The sequence below is a fragment of the Eutrigla gurnardus genome (genome assembly GCF_963514095.1).
Source record: "Eutrigla gurnardus genome assembly, chromosome: 18".
Classification (NCBI taxonomy): Eukaryota; Metazoa; Chordata; class Actinopteri; order Perciformes; family Triglidae; genus Eutrigla; species Eutrigla gurnardus.
In genome coordinates, this window is record NC_139929.1 from 416077 (window position 1) to 435587 (window position 19511).

At 46.7% G+C, this 19511-nt stretch overlaps 2 protein-coding genes across 12 annotated transcripts; one reads left to right on the plus strand and one right to left on the minus strand.

Annotated features, from left to right (window-relative positions):
• The first annotated feature begins 2558 nt into the window (after positions 1-2558).
• On the plus strand, positions 2559-11417 carry zbtb14 (zinc finger and BTB domain containing 14). Of its 2 annotated transcripts, none has more exons than XR_014598847.1 (10): positions 2559-2721; positions 4439-4627; positions 5450-5620; positions 5702-5797; positions 5891-6034; positions 8223-8467; positions 8709-8794; positions 10458-10597; positions 10703-10817; positions 10914-11051. XR_014598847.1 is itself a non-coding variant. In XM_084033984.1 (10 exons), the coding sequence occupies exons 2-10, from the start codon at positions 4439-4441 to the stop codon at positions 11052-11054; spliced, it is 1308 nt and encodes a 435-aa protein (XP_083890110.1). In that variant the 5' UTR covers positions 2564-2721; the 3' UTR covers positions 11055-11417. The 2 variants fall into 2 exon arrangements, 1 of the variants encoding a protein (XP_083890110.1); XM_084033984.1 differs by having other exon boundaries at positions 2564-2721; positions 10722-10817; positions 10914-11417.
• Positions 11418-11530: 113 nt separating this feature from the next.
• arhgap28 (Rho GTPase activating protein 28) lies at positions 11531-18795 on the minus strand. Of its 10 annotated transcripts, none has more exons than XM_084033979.1 (15): positions 18772-18795; positions 17470-17645; positions 17136-17392; positions 16874-16985; positions 16153-16451; positions 15802-15964; positions 15363-15454; positions 15187-15264; positions 14926-15079; positions 14704-14786; positions 13301-13516; positions 13095-13220; positions 12265-12389; positions 12145-12182; positions 11531-11705 (listed from the first exon to the last, which is right to left on the minus strand). In XM_084033979.1, the coding sequence occupies exons 2-15, from the start codon at positions 17642-17644 to the stop codon at positions 11623-11625; spliced, it is 2001 nt and encodes a 666-aa protein (XP_083890105.1). In that variant the 5' UTR covers position 17645; positions 18772-18795; the 3' UTR covers positions 11531-11622. The 10 variants fall into 10 exon arrangements, 5 of the variants coding, with proteins under 5 accessions (XP_083890105.1, XP_083890104.1, XP_083890103.1 ...); XM_084033978.1 differs by having other exon boundaries at positions 12145-12185; XM_084033977.1 differs by having other exon boundaries at positions 12265-12382; positions 14655-14786.
• Between the last annotated feature and the right edge of the window lie 716 nt (positions 18796-19511).

The window sequence follows — 19511 nt, forward strand, 5'->3', positions numbered from 1 at the left end:
CTGTCAACCTAACCTGCTCACTGGCAGGTTTGCTTCAACAAACCCTGAGTTTCTCCTACATGTCTCCTCGCCTTTTTCCGGAATCTGAACAAACTCCTCGTCAACCTCATTGATATGGAAATAAAAGTGATTCTAGCAGCTTTGTGTCGAAAGAATTTTGATCACCGTTTTTCCTACTGATCACATATCTAAACAACATTTTCAACATTTCATATCGCAGACATAATGCAGATTCTTTGCAGAGCTCTTTAGATGTTTTGCGAAAGTGAGATTTCTGAAATGTCTAAGGACATTTCTGTGTTGAAATAGAAGCTTATATTTACTGTTTAAGCTGTGAAATATGATTAAAACCATATGCCTTAGTCTGCGTATTTACGCAAAATTCTTAAGTTTAATTTTCAGGTGCAGCCACTTTCTTTTTGTGCCTGGGGGGACAGAGCCGGTTCAGACCTCCATGGGGCCCTAGGCAAAATTCTGCCCCTTTAAACATATTGCACTGTCGGCAACTGTTGGTCAAACTAAATGTGTAAACAACCAATCATACAGTCTTAAATGTTGGCTCATCTGTGCCTGTCCTATGAAGCTGGCTCTGTCCCTCCACTGGCTGACTGGCTGGAGTCTGTGCTGCTTGTGGTGAGAAACTTAAGCATAGCACCTGTAAAATATACTATTCATTCAGCTCCATCAAATTGGCTGCACTTGTTTTACTTTCATATACTTCAAATGTATGTTATTATTTATCATATAATCATTTTTTATTTAGCACCATTGTCATAATATTTCACAAGTTTGATTTATTCACTAAGATATCTGCATCTATATTTGCCTGTGGGCTATCCAAGCAAACAAAATTCAATCTTAGTCAATATTTATTTGTATAAGTGCAGGTGTAAATACACTACAACTAAAATGATAGAAGCCAGTAAGACGCACACTCTCCCACCCGGAGAGGAGAGTAACCTGACTGCTGTATCTTCCTCTTATCATTCCCCGGGGGATAACTCTGCAGTGTGCGTATTGGGTGAACCGGTACTGTGGGGGGATTACACCAATATGAAAAGGATAACTTCAACATTCCACTACTTTGTGAACGACAGGAGTTTAACCCACGTTGCCTGCACCATAGGCAGCGTGGCTAACCATTACACTACAGAATCGCTCTATGAAGCTGAACATAAAGTGTTATCACCTGTAGATCAATCTACTGTTTCATTCAGTTATACGCATTAAGTCCACCGTAAATGTCTGCCACGCCAACTATCTCTACTTTGCTGCAGTTACGTTGCTCCGCTTTCTAAGGATGAGCTCGTTTTCTACATAAACAATATCTAATAACTCTCTCCCGGTTGCCATGGTGAATCGTAGTATCAGAGCTCCATTGATGATGGCTTTGTAGAGTCAGCAGGCACGCGTGTAACTCAGAGTTTACATACTCAGAGTTGATTGAACTAATTCAGAACTGCTGTTCTGGAACTGAAAACTCAGAGTTGGTTGACTCAGAGGTCAGGGTTTTGTTCAGAGTTTGTTGAACCTGCTTTCTGGAACGGGCCCCTGGTATGTGGCTAACTGGAAGATACCTGGTATGGTCACAGGTGTTAGACAATGGAATGTGTTAGAAGAAGAAGTCAAAAAATCAGCAACACAAAGTGGCTTTAAGAAGAAGTATGTAAATTCAACCGTTGACCGGTACAGATTATTGCATGTGAGTTGATAAAGGTCTGAGGCAGGAATCAGCAGACACAGTGTTGTGACGGGATGGGCATAACAAATGACTGATGAATAAAATAAAAATGACATAAAAAGGGCTCCCACACCATCCCAACAAATAATATCTACACTGGACTTTTGCTCTATGTCGATTGGACCACCTTCTGACTTTGTGTCATGCCCGGCTATAAGATGAGACTGTTGTTCACTCATGACGGACAAATATGGACACGTGTGCAGACACACACGAAATCTGTATGCACTGGACTCCAGCTCTCTGTACCACCTACTGCTGTAACACGTTATGTCAAATGTCACAAGTAAAAGAAAATGTTATGTCAAATGGAAAATGCAAAAGATAAGAAAAGATTATGAAGACGATTTTATCCTGTGGGTAATGGGGGCGGGACTAGATAAGCCTTGGCTTCTCCCGCTTTCCCTTTCGGCCATGTGTATTTTACTATCTGAACAAAGATGTGTGATGATGATGATTTAACTGACATGCCCGAAATAAATAAATAAATGTTGAACTCGCTTAGTAGTATAGGCCTCAGGACTCTGATCCAGGACTAGTTAGCTCAATCATTGCTGTCTGTGCTTCTGCAACATCAGAATAAAGTTCTTCACTGTGTGTTTTTATGTTATTGTTAAACTAAAAAATAACAAGGTTTGTTTGTTTTACGTGAATATTAATGACTTCCGGGTTCGAACGTCCCTCCAGAATGAATGAATGAATGGAGCCTCGCTCCGTTCACCACAACATGGCGCCTGCTCTGCGCGAGGCCTTGTCGCGGGCGCACGGCGCATGCGTGAGAGGTAGTGCTCCGTCTCGCCTACAGAGGCGGTTTGGCGCGCTGCCTGCGTGCCCCTGCAGTGTGTGCGTGCTGGCGCAAAGCGCGGCCTTCCGCTCCGTGCTCGTCCTCATCAACAACAACAACAACCGGACAAAGTGGTTCCCGGCTCCCGGTGCGCGACACGCCCAGAGGAACCCGCTGCCCCCGGGCCGCTGTGACGGTAAGAGTCCGCCGCCGTGGCCCCGCGCGCCCTTCCTCCCGCCGCTCCGGTATCGGTTAGCGCGAGGATGCCTGCGCGTTCTCGAGTCGTTCATGGCCGCTCGAGCCCCGTCTCGTTCGTGATGCCGAGGCCGCGTCGCCGCCGCTGCTCGCGTGCCTGCGTATCGGTCGTCGGGGACGGCGGAGCGAGCGGAGGGTCCGCGAGCCTGCACGCGGCCCGCGCGCCGCCCGGCCGGTGACGATGTGGGTCCGTGGGTTTAACGGTAAAGTACGTGTGGAAGACCGACGACGGATAAACGCCATTTTGTGTGAGAGCGGAGCCGCAGGCCGGACAGTCCGCCATTTAACCACACACACCGGGAAGCCCCGGTAGAACCCGGCGGGGAGCCGGTTCATCCGCCGGCACCCCCCCCCCCCCCCCCCCCAACTTCGGGCTAACGCAAGCCTCACCGGAGACCAGCACGACCGCCACACCGAAGAAACCTCCGTTAAACGGGTGTTCTCATACACGTACGTTACTCGGGTTACAATTTAAACGGTTTGATCCGGATCTGATGATCTGCTCTACTAAATTAACGTTAGCTTCGTAGCTGCTAGACTGTTAGCCTAGCCCACTTAAGTGCAGTCTAAACGAACTATAGTCAGAGAGCAGAAACGGACTCGGCTTCTGGATCTGGTCCGGGTTCGGACCCAGACTGCGAACGTGTCCACATAACCCGTCTGTCCCGGTAAATACGGTCGGAATGCTCTATGCTAACAGATAGCCTGTCTGCTGTCTGTCCCTTCGGCTCTGTGCGATGCTTGTGAAGGGTGCACGCTCCGATGCGCGTGTCCGCGGTAGAAGAGGTACATGAACTAGTAAACGTGAACAGATCTGTAGGGGGGGGGGGGGGGATTGATCTGATCCAGTTCAACTTTTGACAGACTTGAACAGCGAATGTAAACCGTCTGAGCAGACGGACTGAGTTGACAGAAAGTAGTCTGGCTGCTGGTCTGACTGCTCCCCAGTAAACGGGACGATGTTACCGTATTTACTGTCCGTCCTCCTGTCGTCCACATGTTGACGTCACTCGTTGTCCTAATGTCCATAACGACCTGAGTGATGTTTGTCTCTAGTTCTGCAGCTAACTAGATACATAGCTAACTAGATACATAGCTAACTAGATACACAGCTAACTAGATACACAGCTAACTAGATACATAGCTAACTAGATACACAGCTAACTAGATACACAGCTTACTACAAACCAGTAGATACTAAACTAATACCAAGCTAAGTAGATACACAGCTAACAGTCCCTCCACCTCCCTCCCCACCACTCTGGAGACTAACATCATTCACCATTCCCATGTACACATGGTCACTCAATGTGCGTTTTACTACATTGCATTTCTTTGGCATTGACACAATGTTTTGTTTGAGGCTTCTTATATGTCGTAAACAGACATAATGTTTCTACGTTGACGTGTGGATACTATGGTGTATGGAGAAGCCTTTCACACAGCCAGACAACACATAATAATTACATGTATATGACTTGTTTATTCCAGAATAAATATGGCTGTTTGTTTTCCAATAATAATTAGTGTCAGATTCTAACCGATGAAACCAGCTGTCCATCAGCGGGCTGAGTGATTGAAACTCTGATCCTTTTTTTGATATTATTAAAGAGTTTGGGTAAACTGAGCCTTTGATCAAACACCTGATCTTTGTTCAGATGGCAGAGACCGTGAAATATGTGGACGACGAACATAAGAGCATTTTCCTGAAGCTTCTGAACGAGCAGCGCCTGGAGGGCGAACACTGTGACATCGCTGTGGTGGTCGAAGACGTCAAGTTCCGCGCTCACCGCTGTGTGCTCGCTGCCTGCTCCAACTACTTCAAAAAACTCTTCAAAAAACACGAGGTACTGTCCAATAACTTAAAAAAATACGAGTTACTGTCTAGGTCTGTGCGATTTAATCAAATTTTAATCTCAGTTCCGATTTTGGCTTCCACCGATTATGAAAAAAGATATTCCAAATAAAACAATTATTTTGGCGCATTCCATTTTGCAATGGTGCTCTCATTTTCTCATGTGTTATAAATCCAGCTCACCCCTTTCCTTTACAGCGGTGCACTTTCGCCCCTCCCCCTCCCTAAAAGCCCAAACTCACTCTCAGGGCGCACTCATACCAGGGCCATAATCGTGTTAAATAATCGTGATCTCAATATTCACCAAAAATAATCGTGATTATGATTTTTTTTGCCATGATCCAGCAGCCCTAGTACTGTCCTGTTCCTTTAAAATGATGAGGTACCGTCCAGTTCCTTTGAAACGATGAAGTACTGTCTGGTTCCTTTTAAAACGACGAGATACTGTCCGGTTTCTTTTAAAAGGAGGAGGTACCGTCCGGTTCCTTTGTAAAGGAGGAGGTACCGTCCGGTTCCCTTTGTAAAGGAGGAGGTACCGTCCGGTTCTTTCTGTAAAGGAGGAGGTACCGTCCGGTTCCCTTTGTAGAGGAGGAGGTACCGTCCGGTTCCCTTTGTAGAGGAGGAGGTACCGTCCGGTTCCCTTTGTAGAGGAGGAGGTACCGTCCGGTTCCTTTGTAAAGGAGGAGGTACCGTTGGGTCCCTTTGTAAAGGAGGAGGTACCGTCCGGTTCTTTTGTAAAGGAGGAGGTACCGTTGGGTTGCACACAACCAACAGGTGTTCTGCTGTAGGTCATCTGTCTGTCTGCGTTCCCCAGGTGGACAACTCTTCTGTGATAGAGATCGACTTCATCCGCTCGGACATCTTTGAGGAGGTGTTGAACTACATGTACACCGCCAAGATCTCCGTGAAGAAGAGAGACGTCAACCTCATGATGTCATCAGGACAGATCCTCGGCATCCGCTTCCTCGACAAACTCTGCTCTCAGGTAACACTAGCACACACGCTCACACACACACACCTGTGTCTTCACCTCCTCCTGTGTGGTGACACCTCCATGTGTCCTCAGAAACGAGATGTGTCATCAGAGGACAAAGACAAGTTTCCTTATGACATCGTGAAGATGGCGCTGCCACCGGAGGCTCAGCTGGCTGCCGCCGCCGAGGTGCTGATCGATCAGTTCATCAATGAGATCTGTCAAACCAGCTTCAGCTTATTATACTAATATAATAACATTATTCTCATTGTGTGTGTGCAGGTGCTCGGGGAGCACGATGACACGCCCACGGCACATGACCTGGTTGAGGCCTCGGCCAATCAGGACCTGGATAAGTCCCCCAGTGCAGCGCTGCGAGTCCAGGAAGCTATCCTGAAGGAACTGACCAACGAGGATGTACACAAGGTACGCTCACCGTCACAGAGGCAAAGATAGGTGTCTGGTGGAGAACTTATCACCATCACCAGGGCAACGATGTGGGTTTATATTATTTACATCTTATTTAACATCTGACTTTAACAGGATTTCATCCATGAAGCAATAAAATGTTTTAAGAAAATGTAATGACTGTATGTTTTATGCCCATTTTAAGAGTTTAAATATTGTGAATCAATAATTTTGGGAGCATAGTGGTGATGAAATCGTGGATCTGTCGAGTCAAGTCAGTACTGGGTATCAACAAGTATCCAATGGATGTCCTTGGACTTGGACTTGGTCGGCGGTGGACTCGCTAACGTTGGCTTATTTCCTGTGAACGGGCAGTTTGTTTCGTGAATAAACAATGAACCACAGACGGTGAAATTCAATATAAGACCACCAGAATGACGAAACTAGACTCGGTCCAGCCCAAGACCCCCGACAGCCACTCCTACTGCAGCTGAGCCAGGGACCAGCTGAGTCCATGTGATACGACAGGTTTAGTTAAAGTGATGGTTCGGAGTGAAATGCACCCTACGTCACTTCCACCATGACATCCAGCCAAATACCCCCTCGGAAGCATTTTTCAGCATTGGTCAAAATAGGGCTAATCAGCCGAATGGCTTAATACTGGCTAGGAATGGGCGATATTTTACCGTTTGCGATATACCGTCAAAAAATTTCAGCACGGTAAGAATTTGTCATCTCGCGGTAATAACGATAAATTCCGGTTGATGACTTTTCCCCCCCCCCAACTTTATTGTATTCAGATTTACTCTCGTTTGATGACGTTGTATGCGACCACGCACTCGCAGCCCAACTCACGTGACAGGCACCTGCCTTCTGCCTGTAGACCTGATCTCTCGGCTCACGTGAAGAACAATAACAAACATGGCGGAAGGCGGAGCTGAGAGCGATGCGAAAATGCGCACAGATGCAGCAAAAGCGACAGCGTCAACTTAAGCCAAAGCCTCCGGTAAGAAAACTCTTAGCCAGGCGAAAATTGGCGACGCATTTGCTCATTCCATACCATATGATAAGCAAAGCAAACGATGGAAAGAATTAACGGAGGCAGTGGCGTTTTGCCTGGCTAAAGACATGTTGCCACTCCAAACTGTGGAGAAGGAAGGATTCAGGCGAATGATTCATAAAATCGACGCTAGATACAACATGCCCTCGAGGAAGTATTTTTCCAAGACAGCCCTGCCTAAGATGTATGATGAGTGCCGTGATGGCTTACAAACAACGCTGTCTACAGTGGAGTTTTTTGCCTCAACCACAGACATGTGGAGTAGCCGAGCGACTGAGCCGTATATTAGCCTCACAGTCCATTACATCGCGAGTGATTGGAGTTTGAACAGCTGTTGCCTCCAGACGAGTTTCTTAATTTATCAGGTTTTATTTTAAGTTGTTTGTGATTTTATAAGCTAACTGCCAACTGATGCTAACTTGTGCCTTAGTTTGAATAAATGTTGAATCTGTTCTCACATTTCAGACTTGTTTGATCTGAGTCATTACAGTTTTACAGTACAGGTGAATTGGTATTTTATCGTCACTTTTATCGTTACCAGGATAAATGCCAGAAATTATCGTGATACATTTTTTAGTCCATATCGCCCATCCCTATTACTGGCGCTAATCGTACATTTTGTGTACAAGTGTTGACCTGATCATACAAGCATTTATAAAAATGTGTTGACCTGATAATACAAGCATTTATAAAAATTCAGCAAAACTTTTTCATACTCTCGCGTGAAACTCGCGTGACGGCATCGGCTGGGTAAACACGGCGCAGCGGTAGCGGTAGCGTTAGCAGCCGAGGATAGAAGCTATCAGGCAAGTGTTCTTTTAAATAAACTCCTGGTGTACTTACAAACTTTCAAATGCCTCGTTTTATGAGTACATGTGTACCACTGCAGAAGTTTGGTAACATTCCATGCATTATTAGTGGGGTAATTTACGAGATATACAAAATGTACCATTAGCGCTAGTACTAAGCCGTTCGGCTGATAGCCCTTTCTTGACCAATGCTGACCATCGCTAAAAATGCTTCTGAGGGGTTATTTGGCTGGATGTCATGGTGGAAATTACCTATGGTGCATTTCACTCCGAACCATCACTTTAAAGTAGTGAGGACCAGAAGAAACACAAGTAAACGGACATGTGCCCTCTCCAGGTCACCTGCTATGACCAGGATGTTGTGGCAGAGATGGAGGCGGATCCTAAAGAGCTGGGGGCGGAGCACCATGCCACTCAGACGCTGACGTTTGCAGACAGCATGGGGGAGGTGAAGGATGAGCAGCCGCCCGGCTGGTCCTCCGCCACCACCGACATGAAGTTTGAGTACCTGCTGTATGGACACCGGGAGCAGCTGGGCTGCCAGGTGTGTGGCAAGACCTTTCTGGACGAGACCCGGCTCCGGTACGTAGGGACCAGCACACCTAACCAGACCACCACACCTAACTAGACCAGTATACCTAACCAGACCAGCACACCTAACCAGACCACCACACAGCACACCTAACCAGACCACCACACCTAACCAGACCAGCAGACCACACTTGACCAGACCAACAGGTCAGCAAACCTAACCAGACCACCACACCTAACCAGACCCCACAGACAGGCCACCAGACCACCTCACTGTAATCTCTTTCTTCAGGAAACATGAGAAGCTTCATTCGGCTGAGCGCCCTTTTGCTTGTGAGATCTGCACCAAAGCCTTCACCACCCATGCTCACCTGAAAGGTAAACGCACACCTGTCCTCACGTAACTCACCTGAAAGGTAAATGCACACCTGTCCTCGGGTGCGCTTACCTGAAAGGTAAACACACACCTGTCCTCGGGTACACTCACCTGAAAGGTAAATGCACACCTGTCCTCCGGTAACTCATCTAAAAGTTAAACGCACACCTGTCGTCGGTAACTCATCTAAAAGGTAAACACACACCTGTCATTGGGTACGCTCACCTGAGAGGTAAACGCACACCTGTCCTCCGGTAACTCACCTGAGAGGTAAACGCACACCTGTCCTCCGGTAACTCACCTGAAAGGTAAACGCACACCTGTCGTCGGTAACGCATCTAAAAGGTAGATAAACATCTGTCCTCGGTAACTCATCTAAAAGGTAGATAAACATCTGTCCTCGGTAACGCATCTAAAAGGTAGATACACACCTGTCGTCGGTAACGCATCTAAAAGGTAGATACACATCTGTCCTCGGTAACGCATCTAAAAGGTAGATACACATCTGTCCTCGGTAACGCATCTAAAAGGTAAACACACACCTGTCATTGGGTACGCTCACCTGAGAGGTAAACGCACACCTGTCCTCCGGTAACTCACCTGAAAGGTAAACGCACACCTGTCGTCGGTAACGCATCTAAAAGGTAGATACACATCTGTCCTCGGTAACGCATCTAAAAGGTAGATACTAGAGTTGAGCCGGATACTCGGCTGAAACGAGTATCCGGTACGGATAAAGCACTTTTGCCGAGTACGAGTATTATATGAGTAATACGAGTCAATATCTGTGCTCGGATTAAATAAAAATCCTCATTGGGTAGCTGACTGTGTCTGCGTCCTGTGATATGCTACAGCCCCTCCCCTACACACTCGCAGATGTGTTGTTGTGTCCGCTCTGATCACTCACACAGAACAGCTCTCTGTCTCTCCCTCAGTCACTCAGGTTCGCGGGTCGTTTTCCGTTAATGTTTAGGGTTTCTTTCTTCAGCTTCAGGTTTGTTATTACTTAGGTTGGTACTTACTTATGAACTAGTAGAGTTCTGGTACTTCGTTCAGACGTGGTGCCGACTCGCGTTGCGTCTCTGCCTGTCGGAGATTTTTCTTTTTCTTTTTTTAACCGTCATCTGGCTGCCTGGCTCTAACACTTTCTTGCTGTATTTCGTGAAAAAATAAAGCTGGTAGTGGTATAAATATTGGAAATCAAGCTACACACACACACACACACACACACAATCTCACTCTCTCTCTCTCCCCCTCTCCCTCCCCCTCTCCCTCTCCCTCTCCCTGCCGGTCGTCGGAGTTTGCTGTCCTGTAAATAGTTTTCTAATCAGCAATAAATAACAATTTCTGATCAGCCCATATCAATTGCATGCTTAAAATAACATACCAGTTAAAACCTCGCTCATTTCAAGACAACCAGACCCATTTCCGGGTTAGGCCCCGCCCACTCCGAGTACAGATACAGATACAGATAATTCATATGGTTAACAGATACAGATAATGCTGTACTCGCTCATCCCTAGTAGATACACATCTGTCCTCGGGTACGCTTACCTGAGCTCTGATGTTATCTGATGCTGGTAACAACAGTGTCACAGTCTACAGGTAATTCTTAGTTTCACTGAGTTGACGTGTTTGGCTCCACCCTCCATCTGTGTGTTTCAGAACACCTGAAGATCCACACGGGCTTCAAACCGCACAGTTGTGACGTTTGTGGGAAATCGTTCATTCGAGCTCCAGACCTGAAAAAACACGAACGAGTTCACAGCAACGAGAGACCATTCGCCTGCCAGATGTGTGAAAAGGTGACACCTGTCTGTCTCACCCGTTCATTAGAACACCTGTCTGTCTCACCTGTTCATTAGAACACCTGTTCAATAGAGCACCTGTTTGTCTCACCTGTTTATTAGAACACCTGTCTGTCTGCAGGCGTTTAAACACAAGTCTCACCTGAAGGATCATGAGAGAAGACACAGAGGAGAGAAACCCTTCGTCTGTCCGTCCTGCACCAAAGCCTTCGCCAAGGTGATACTACCAGGACTACTTCTACTGCTACAGGTGTTACTGCCACAGGTGTGTGTTTGTACCTGTGCTGAGTCCACTGTCATTCTGCACTTTCAGGCATCAGATCTGAAGCGTCATGAGAACAATATGCACAGTGAGAGGAAGCAGCTGAACCCGCTGCAGAGCGACACGGAGACGCTGCAGGCTGCTGCCATGGCTGCCGAGGAGCAACACCTGGACCGCATCAGCTGCTCCTAACACCTGGACCGCATCAGCTGCTCCTAACACCTGGACCGCATCAGCTGCTCCTAACACCTGGACTCATCTGATCAGCTGATCAGCGTTTCCTGTATAGATGATACTGACCGTCATCGGTTCTTTTTTTTTAATCGGACTCTGAATCGCAGAACATGAAGTGACTCAAACCAGAAGTGATGACCTCAGCGATGATGTCATGAACATGTTAAACATGGACACGTCCTCTGGCTTCGTGTATCATTTGTAATTTTGTCTCTTTGTAAATGTGAAAGATCATTTTCTGGGTCTGAACCGGTTTGTTTGTGTTGTATATAAAGTTGTTGTTCTGCTCAGTTTCATGAGCAGAGCTGCTGTTTTAAACCACTCGTCTATTTGCTTCATCATTCTCTCCTTTCAGCCTCCTTTCATCTGACCAGCAGGGGGCGACACACCAGCACTTCTTTCAGTTTTTAATGTGATCTTTAATCTGATCAATAAACCAACTTTTGACAAATAACAGGGAATAGAGCTGATAATGTTGTGGTCAATAACAAAAATACATACAAAATGCAGTAAATAAAACCACGAGTCAGGGCTTGATCAGCCAATCACAGTGAGGATTCACTCTGTAAACGTCCAACAGCACGCAGTCTGGATGGAGACGCCGCTCACCTGAGGGGACCAACAGGGACATGGGTAAGTCAGGATCCTGTGGAGCTGATCCACATCAGGTTTACATGTTTATGTTTCTATCATATTTACATGTTGACATTTCTATCATGTTTACGATTCTATCATCGTTACATGTTTACGATTCTATCATATTTACGTTTCTATCATGTTTACGATTCTATCACTACGTTTCTATCACGTTTAGCTGTTTACGTTTCTATCATGTTTACGTTTCTATCATGTTTACGTTTCTATCATGTTTACGTGTTTACGTTTCTATCATGTTTACGTTTCTATCACGAATATGTTTACGTTTCTATCATGTTTACATGTTTGTTTCTATCATGTTTACGTTTCTATCATGTTTACGTTTCTATCTTTATGTTTATGCTCTATCATGTTGACATGTTTATTTCCATGACATCATAATCGGACTCACAGATGTTTCCTCCAGTTTCATACAGATGTTGAACAGAGCTGCTGGTAAAAAGAGAAACACAACGATCTATTATCAATCACATTGATCAGTGTGTGTGTGTGTGTGTGTGTGTTCGTGTACCTGTTACAATCAAAGCGGGTGATGATGTCTTTGGCTGTCATCTGTCCATCAAGCTGTATCGCCATGGAAACCTTGGTGTGCAGGGGGGCGTGAACTCTGATCACACCTGCACACAACTCTGTGACCTGAGCACATGTACGGATGACATCACTGAACAAACAGGTGACATCTTTACCATCAACACACTTTTAATCCCGCCCTCTGATCTTATTGGTTTACTGTTGACTGTGAATGTTGTGATCGGATGCTAACTGTGATCGGATGCTAGCTGTGATTGGATGCTAGCTGTGAGTGTTTATCAATTAGCCTGTGAATCGTTTATGCTAACAGCCTAAGATAAATGCTAGCATGTTGAGTATGATTAGAATATTTAGTTCTGCGAAATATGCTACTATGAACATTTGTGAGGCTGTGATACATGTATGCTAACGATCAGCACTAGCCATTAGCACTAGTGGTTAGCAGCTGAGAGAGTCCAGGTAAATGGAACACCATCACCAGTGCCCATGATGGTCTCCAGCAAAGCATTTATTCAATTAAATTCAAATTCAATTAAATGTTAACAGGCGGCATGACAGTAGCTGAGAAGAGACACAAACACACGCATCACACACACACACACACACACACACACACACACTGCACAATCAAGCATCACACACACTGCAAAAACAACATTAACATGACTAATAATTTATAAAGTGCTTCAGATAAGAGAGTGCATTAAGATTTTGTGATCCAAAATCGTAGTTTACTGATGGACTCCAGTTCACCTAGCCTACCGAGACCTGGTTCTCTGGTCTCATCTGGTTCTCTGGTCTCTGTCTCACCTGGTTTCTGTCGTTCTTGTCGTTCTTCCTCCGCAGCAGTCGTCTTGTCGCCTTCGTCAGGCCAAACTGCTTCTGATTGGACGCTTGGTTCATCTGTCTCACCTGAGACAGCAGGAAGCTGGGGACCTGCCAAACAAAACAGGAATTGATGTCATACCCAGCTGAGATGGTGACGTGCCTGACGCTGTGAAGATGAGTGTCCTCACAGTCCACATCAGGTCCTGGTGTGTGATCATCAGTCGGACCAGGTGAGCCCCGCCCACTGCCTCCTCCATCTCCTCCTGTTGCTTGGCGACGGATCGCTTGTTGCCACCGTGAGGACAGGTGAACAGGTTTGGCGCCATTACCATGGAGACGTTCCACAGAGACATCCTGTTCTGGTCCTTTTGAGAGACCACCTTCCGCAGAAAGACCAGCAGGGCCTGTAACCATAGAAACAGATCCAGGTTTACCTGTACTTAGACTAAAAGAGAACGTGTTCTGTGATTGGTTGGGGCTAGTTACACCCATAACCCGGGTACAGAGAGGAGCCGATGTGATTGGTTGGCGCTAGTTACCGCTGTAACCCGGGTACGGAGGAGCCGATGTGATTGGTTGGTGCTAGTTACACCTGTAACCCGGGTACAGAGAGGAGCCGATGTGATTGGTTGGTGCTAGTTACACCTGTAACCCGGGTACGGAGGAGCCGATGTGATTGGTTGGTGCTAGTTACACCTGTAAGTCGGGTACGGAGGAGCCGATGTGATTGGTCGGTGCTAGTTACCCCTGTAAGTCGGGTACCGAGGACCCGATGTGATTGGTTGGTGCTAGTTACACCTGTAACCAGGGTACGGAGGAGCCGATGTGATTGGTTGGTGCTAGTTACCCCTGTAAGTTGGGTACCGAGGACCCGATGTGATTGGTTGGTGCTAGTTACCCCTGTAAGTCGGGTACCGAGGACCCGATGTGATTGGTTGGTGCTAGTTACACCTGTAAGTCGGGTACGGAGGAGCCAATGTGATTGGTTGGTGCTAGTTACCCCTGTAAGTCGGGTACCGAGGACCCGATGTGATTGGTTGGTGCTAGTTACACCTGTAAGTCGGGTACGGAGGAGCCGATGTGATTGGTTGGTGCTAGTTACCCCTGTAAGTCGGGTACCGAGGAGCCGATGTGATTGGTTGGTGCTAGTTACACCTGTAACCCGGGTACCGAGGAGCCGATGTGATTGGTTCTAGTTACACCTGTAACCCGGGTACGGAGGAGCCGATGTGATTGGTTGGTGCTAGTTACCCCTGTAACCCGGGTACCAAGGAGCCGATGTGATTGGTTCTAGTTACACCTGTAACCCGGGTACGGAGGAGCCGATGTGATTGGTTGGTGCTAGTTACCCCTGTAACCCGGGTACCAAGGAGCCGATGTGATTGGTTCTAGTTACCCCTGTAACCCGGGTACCGAGGAGCCGATGTGATTGGTTCTAGTTACACCTGTAACCCGGGTACGGAGGAGCCGATGTGATTGGTTGGTGCTTAGTTACCCCTGTAACCCGGGTACCAAGGAGCCGATGTGATTGGTTCTAGTTACACCTGTAACCCGGGTACCGAGGAGCTGATGTGTTGTAGGTGTGATTTACTCGGAGTGCGTCTCTGTTGGCTTCAGGGAGCAGCAAGGCCAGCAGCTGCAGGGCCTGGACCTGGTGAACCACAGAGGAGAGACCTGCAGGGACACAGAACCCGTCACTCACTGCTTACATGCAGGTGTGTGTGTGTGTGTGTGTGTGTGTGTGTGTGTGTGTGTGTGTGTGTGTGTGTGTGTGTGTGTGTGTGTGTGTGTGTGTGTGTGTGTGTGTGCATACCCAGCACAGAGCGGTAGGTAGACAGGTGTGTGTGTGTCAGTAGAGGTGTTGGCAGCTCTCTGATGAAAAGCTTCAGCAGACCTGCAGCGTCCACCTGTCTCACTGAAGACCAGTCGAAGCCTCCACAACACCTGTCTAACTCTCTACGCAGGTACTGGAGACACAGACAGACAGGCAGGCAGGCAGACAGACAGACACACAAGGTAAAATCTATATTCTGTCAAATATGACCTGATAATATGATCTGTGTGTGTGTGTTACCTTCAGTCGAGCAGCTGATCCTGGAACTCTGAGGATCCCTTCAGTCTGCAGACCGGTTTGCTCCAAGATACACAACAACTACACACAACAACACAATGCTGATGAGGACAGACAGACAGACAGACAGACAGACAGACAGACAGACAGACAGACAGACAGACGGACAGGTTGTTTACCTTCTGGAAGACAACAGGGACTCTGGTTCCAGGAAGCGTCTTCCTGTCATTCTCCAGCAGAACGTCCAGAGGGACGGAGAAGACACCGCCATCTTATGGAGACATGGAACGATATATAAATATATATAGTAACTATATAACTAAATGTATAATTAAATATATAACTAAATATATAGTAACTATATAACTAAATATATAAATATATATTAACTGTATATTAACTATATTAACTCTATATTTATTATATTTCCAGTAGGGGCCTCACTGGCCATTTAATGATAAACAAACAATGATGCAGGCACCGCTATCGCCATAGCAACAACAGAGAACTATCGGCCAACCACAGCGCAGGAAGATGAAACGTAAGAGGGATTTTGCGGGAGGTAATCTGTCCCGCCCTGTTGGTCTAGACCCCGTCTCAGATGGAAATGAAGCACACCCTGGCGGCGGCGGCGCGGTGGGCGGGGCCGGCGGGTCTGCACGCCCAAAGCGAGCAGGAAGGTGGAGAGCTCGATGTGAGAGATGAAGCCGAGACGGGTGAGGTCACATGACGACAGGTCGTCTGCTGAGATGAGACCCTGAGAGGGTGAGACAGGTACGAACTACACACACACGCACACACACACATACATGTTTATAAAGTCATGTGACCCAGCTAACGTCACTTTGTCAGGCGCTAATGCTAACGTTGCTCTCAGGTGAGTGATCGCATGGTCACACCCTACTTCCTGTTTACACCCCTCGGCATTATAGGAACCGCAACGAGACGCGGGGTTGAGGTCATACTCACCGGCAGGTCACCACTGCCGTCTCCATGGAAACGGAGGCAGTCCCAACAGGTCCCGCTGTGTTTGTGCTCGGCCACGCCCTCCGAGTACGGCGCGTCCCGCAGCAGCCAATCAGCTCGCCTCGACCAACCGACGGGCAGGGAGTGTGTGTGTGTAGGAGTGTGTGTGTCTGTAGGAGAGTGTGTGTCTGTAGGAGTGTGTGTGTGCGTAGGAGTGTGTATAGGAGTGTGTGTGTGGGGGGGGGATGGCGGGTGGTGAGGAAGTTGTTTCTCAAAAACAAACGTAGGAAGAGTCGGTCGATCTGGAAACAAACAGTCAAGTTGTTTAGTTCCGGAGCCACCATTCATATCGCACCACCTAAAGAACCACTAGGACCACCTAAAGAACCCATAGGACCACCTAAAGGACCACTAGGACCACCTAAAGGACCACTGGGACCACCTACATGTCCACTAGGACCACCTAAAGAACCACTGGGACCACCTACATGTCCACTAGGACCACCTAAAGAACCACTAGGACCACCTTAAGGACCACCTAAAGAACCACTGGGACCACCTTAAGGACCACTAGGACCACCTAAAGGACCACTAGGACCAACTAAAGGACCACTGGGACCACCTAAAGGTCCACTAGGACCACCTTAAGGATCACTAGGACCACCTAAAGAACCACTGGGACCACCTTAAGGTCCACTAGGACCACCTAAAGGTGGACAGATACCTCGGTGAGGGTTTCGGCGGATGGTTTTGGTTGTGGTGTGGTATCGACTCTGTGATGACTCTGCACGGTGAGAGGGAGGGGAGGGGCATCTTTCTGCTGAGTCATCGTCTGGCTGGAAGAGATTGTGTGTGAGAGAGAAAATGTCATTACAGTCACTTTGGAGTGCTCCGATTCCCAGAATTCATTTCAACACTTCAGTTCAGAGCCTCCACACAGATTTCATATGTGGCATTTATATTTATTGCCACGTTATGACTCCGACCTCGTTCTCCTCTTCATTTTCCTCCTCGTTTGTCCCCACCTCCGCGAAGATGTCGCGGACATCTCTGATTGGCTGCCTGTCTCTGGTTTTCAGCGTCTCGTTGTAGTTGTCCAGCCTGTTCCTCACCGTGGCGGCTTGTTGCTGTGTCAACGTGGACAGCAGCGCCTCAGCCGGCGGCAGCACCTCCTCTGAGAAGGAGCCTGTCACCAGGGAGGATAACCCTGCCTCCGTCAGCCACGCCTCCTCCAGCTCCACCTCTGCAGGTGAACACAGACAGGTAGTAGTAGAGACAGACATGAAGACGCTGTCTCACTCTGCGGTCAGGTGGACTCACCGTCCATACTCTTCCTCTCCTCCTCCTCCGCATCTTCGTCCTCTCCCTCTTTCTCCTCCTCGATGCTACGCACCTCTCTCCAGTAGGTATCCATGGTAACATGGTGGATGTCAGAGGTCACGGTTCGAGGGAGCGGAGGGGGGTTGGAGGAGGTGGTGGCTGGAGATGACAACATCCTGCAGAGACAGACAGATGCAAGCCAATCAGAGTGTCAGACAGAACAACTAGATCCTGTCAGCCAATCAGAAGCCCCTAACTTGCAGCCTGTTCTCTCCTGATGTTCCATGGTGACATTGAAAGCTGTGAAACATTATTGATCAACGTGTGAAACCGGAGTTTGATGTTTGTTATTTAGATTTTGTGGCTGTTGGGATGAAGTTGAGCTGATATTAAATATTGATAAGGCATGTGTGTGAAAGGAAGTCAGCCTCTTCCAGTCTATTGATCAGTGTGTGTGTGTGTGTGTGTGTGTGTGTGTGTGTGTGTGTGTGTGTGTGTGTGTGTGTGTGTGTGTGTGTGTGTGTGTGTGTGTGTGTGTGTGTGTGTGTGTGTGTGTGTGTGTGTCTGTCTAATGGTTCTGGTTCCCCGGGGACCACAGAGTGGGCTGCGCTGGCTAAGCTGCTTCTGCGTGTCCATTAGGAGGAAATGGACGTGTCGGCCAATCAGAGCATTGGAGATAAATGTTTTCACTCAGGTCCTCAGACGGTAATCTGACCTGGTTATTCCTCTGCAGAGAAGTTAAATTCTCTAAAAACCACATGGACCCCTGCAGGTTTGGGGTCCAGGTGGGGTTTTATCTGGTCCTAGTCTCTGGTCCCAGTGTCTGGTCCCACTGGAGAACTGGAAGGTTTACCTGAATCCAGATCAGTAAAGAGTGCAGAGACTCTGGAACTGGATCCAGAACAGGACAGCATGACGGATCCAGCTCACTGGACTCTGAACTGGACTCCCTGGAGAACCGGGACTCAGTCCCAGTCAGACTACTCATATTCATATTGCTGGTTGCAGCTTTTAGATTTTAACAGATTTTACAACCAAAATGATAAAAGAGCAGTTGATGGAGGGGTTTATCCATCATGAAAATAATTGATTAGTAATATTAATAGTGGGAAGAACCAGAGAGGTTAAGATCTGATCTAGATCTGATACTCATAGTGCTAGATCTGGATCTGGTTGACTAAAGACACATTCAACCTGCAATCCAAAGGGATTTATCCGGTTATCAATATTACCAATCTGTTATCAATATCTTACCAACATCTTATCAGTGATCAATAGAAACAGGAGAAGAGACAGACTCACCTCCGATCAGTCCCGTTACTGCTCGTGTCTGTGGAGAGACAGAAGGGGGAGGGGCTTCAGAGGCAGGAGGGGAGGGGCTTCAGTGTGGCAGGAGGGGGAGTATGTATATACTGTATACATATATATATACAGTATATACACATATACATATATATACATATATACACACATATATATATATATACATATATATATATACATATATATACATATATACACATATACATATATATACATATATACACATATATATATACATATATATACATATACATATATATACATATACACACATATACATATATATACATATACATATATACATATACATATATACACATACATATACATATATATATATATATATATATATATATATATATATATATGTGTGTGTGTGTGTGTGTGTGTGTGTATCTATATATACACACATATATATGTGTATATATAATTATTATTTATAGCCAAATTTAAGTTCCATTTATAACGTTTTTATAATTTAAACGTTTTTATTTAGACATGCTCTCTCTTCATTCATAAGGCTTTACATGACATGAAATGTGTTGCCAAAACACAATTACATACAATGCATACAATACAATAAAACAATGACGATAATAATACAAATAATAATAAGAGATAACATTTATATATATATATATATATATATATATTTCTCTCTCTCTTTCTCTCTCGCTCTATCCTTGGAGCATGCGCAGTGAGCTCCGTGCCTCGATACT

Coding starts and splice junctions, on each gene's coding strand:
- zbtb14 (XM_084033984.1), top strand. CDS start 4,439: ATGGCAGAGACCGTGAAATATGTGGACGACGAACATAAGAGCATTTTC. Junction 10,598..10,721: donor CCTGCCAGATGTGTGAAAAG/GTGACACCTGTC, acceptor GTCTGTCTGCAG/GCGTTTAAACACAAGTCTCA. Junction 10,818..10,913: donor GCACCAAAGCCTTCGCCAAG/GTGATACTACCA, acceptor CTGCACTTTCAG/GCATCAGATCTGAAGCGTCA.
- arhgap28 (XM_084033975.1), bottom strand. CDS start 17,644: ATGTTGTCATCTCCAGCCACCACCTCCTCCAACCCCCCTCCGCTCCCT. Junction 16,986..17,135: donor AAAATGAAGAGGAGAACGAG/GTCGGAGTCATA, acceptor AATCTCTTCCAG/CCAGACGATGACTCAGCAGA. Junction 15,965..16,152: donor ACGGCAGTGGTGACCTGCCG/GTGAGTATGACC, acceptor GTGTGTGTGTAG/TTCGTACCTGTCTCACCCTC.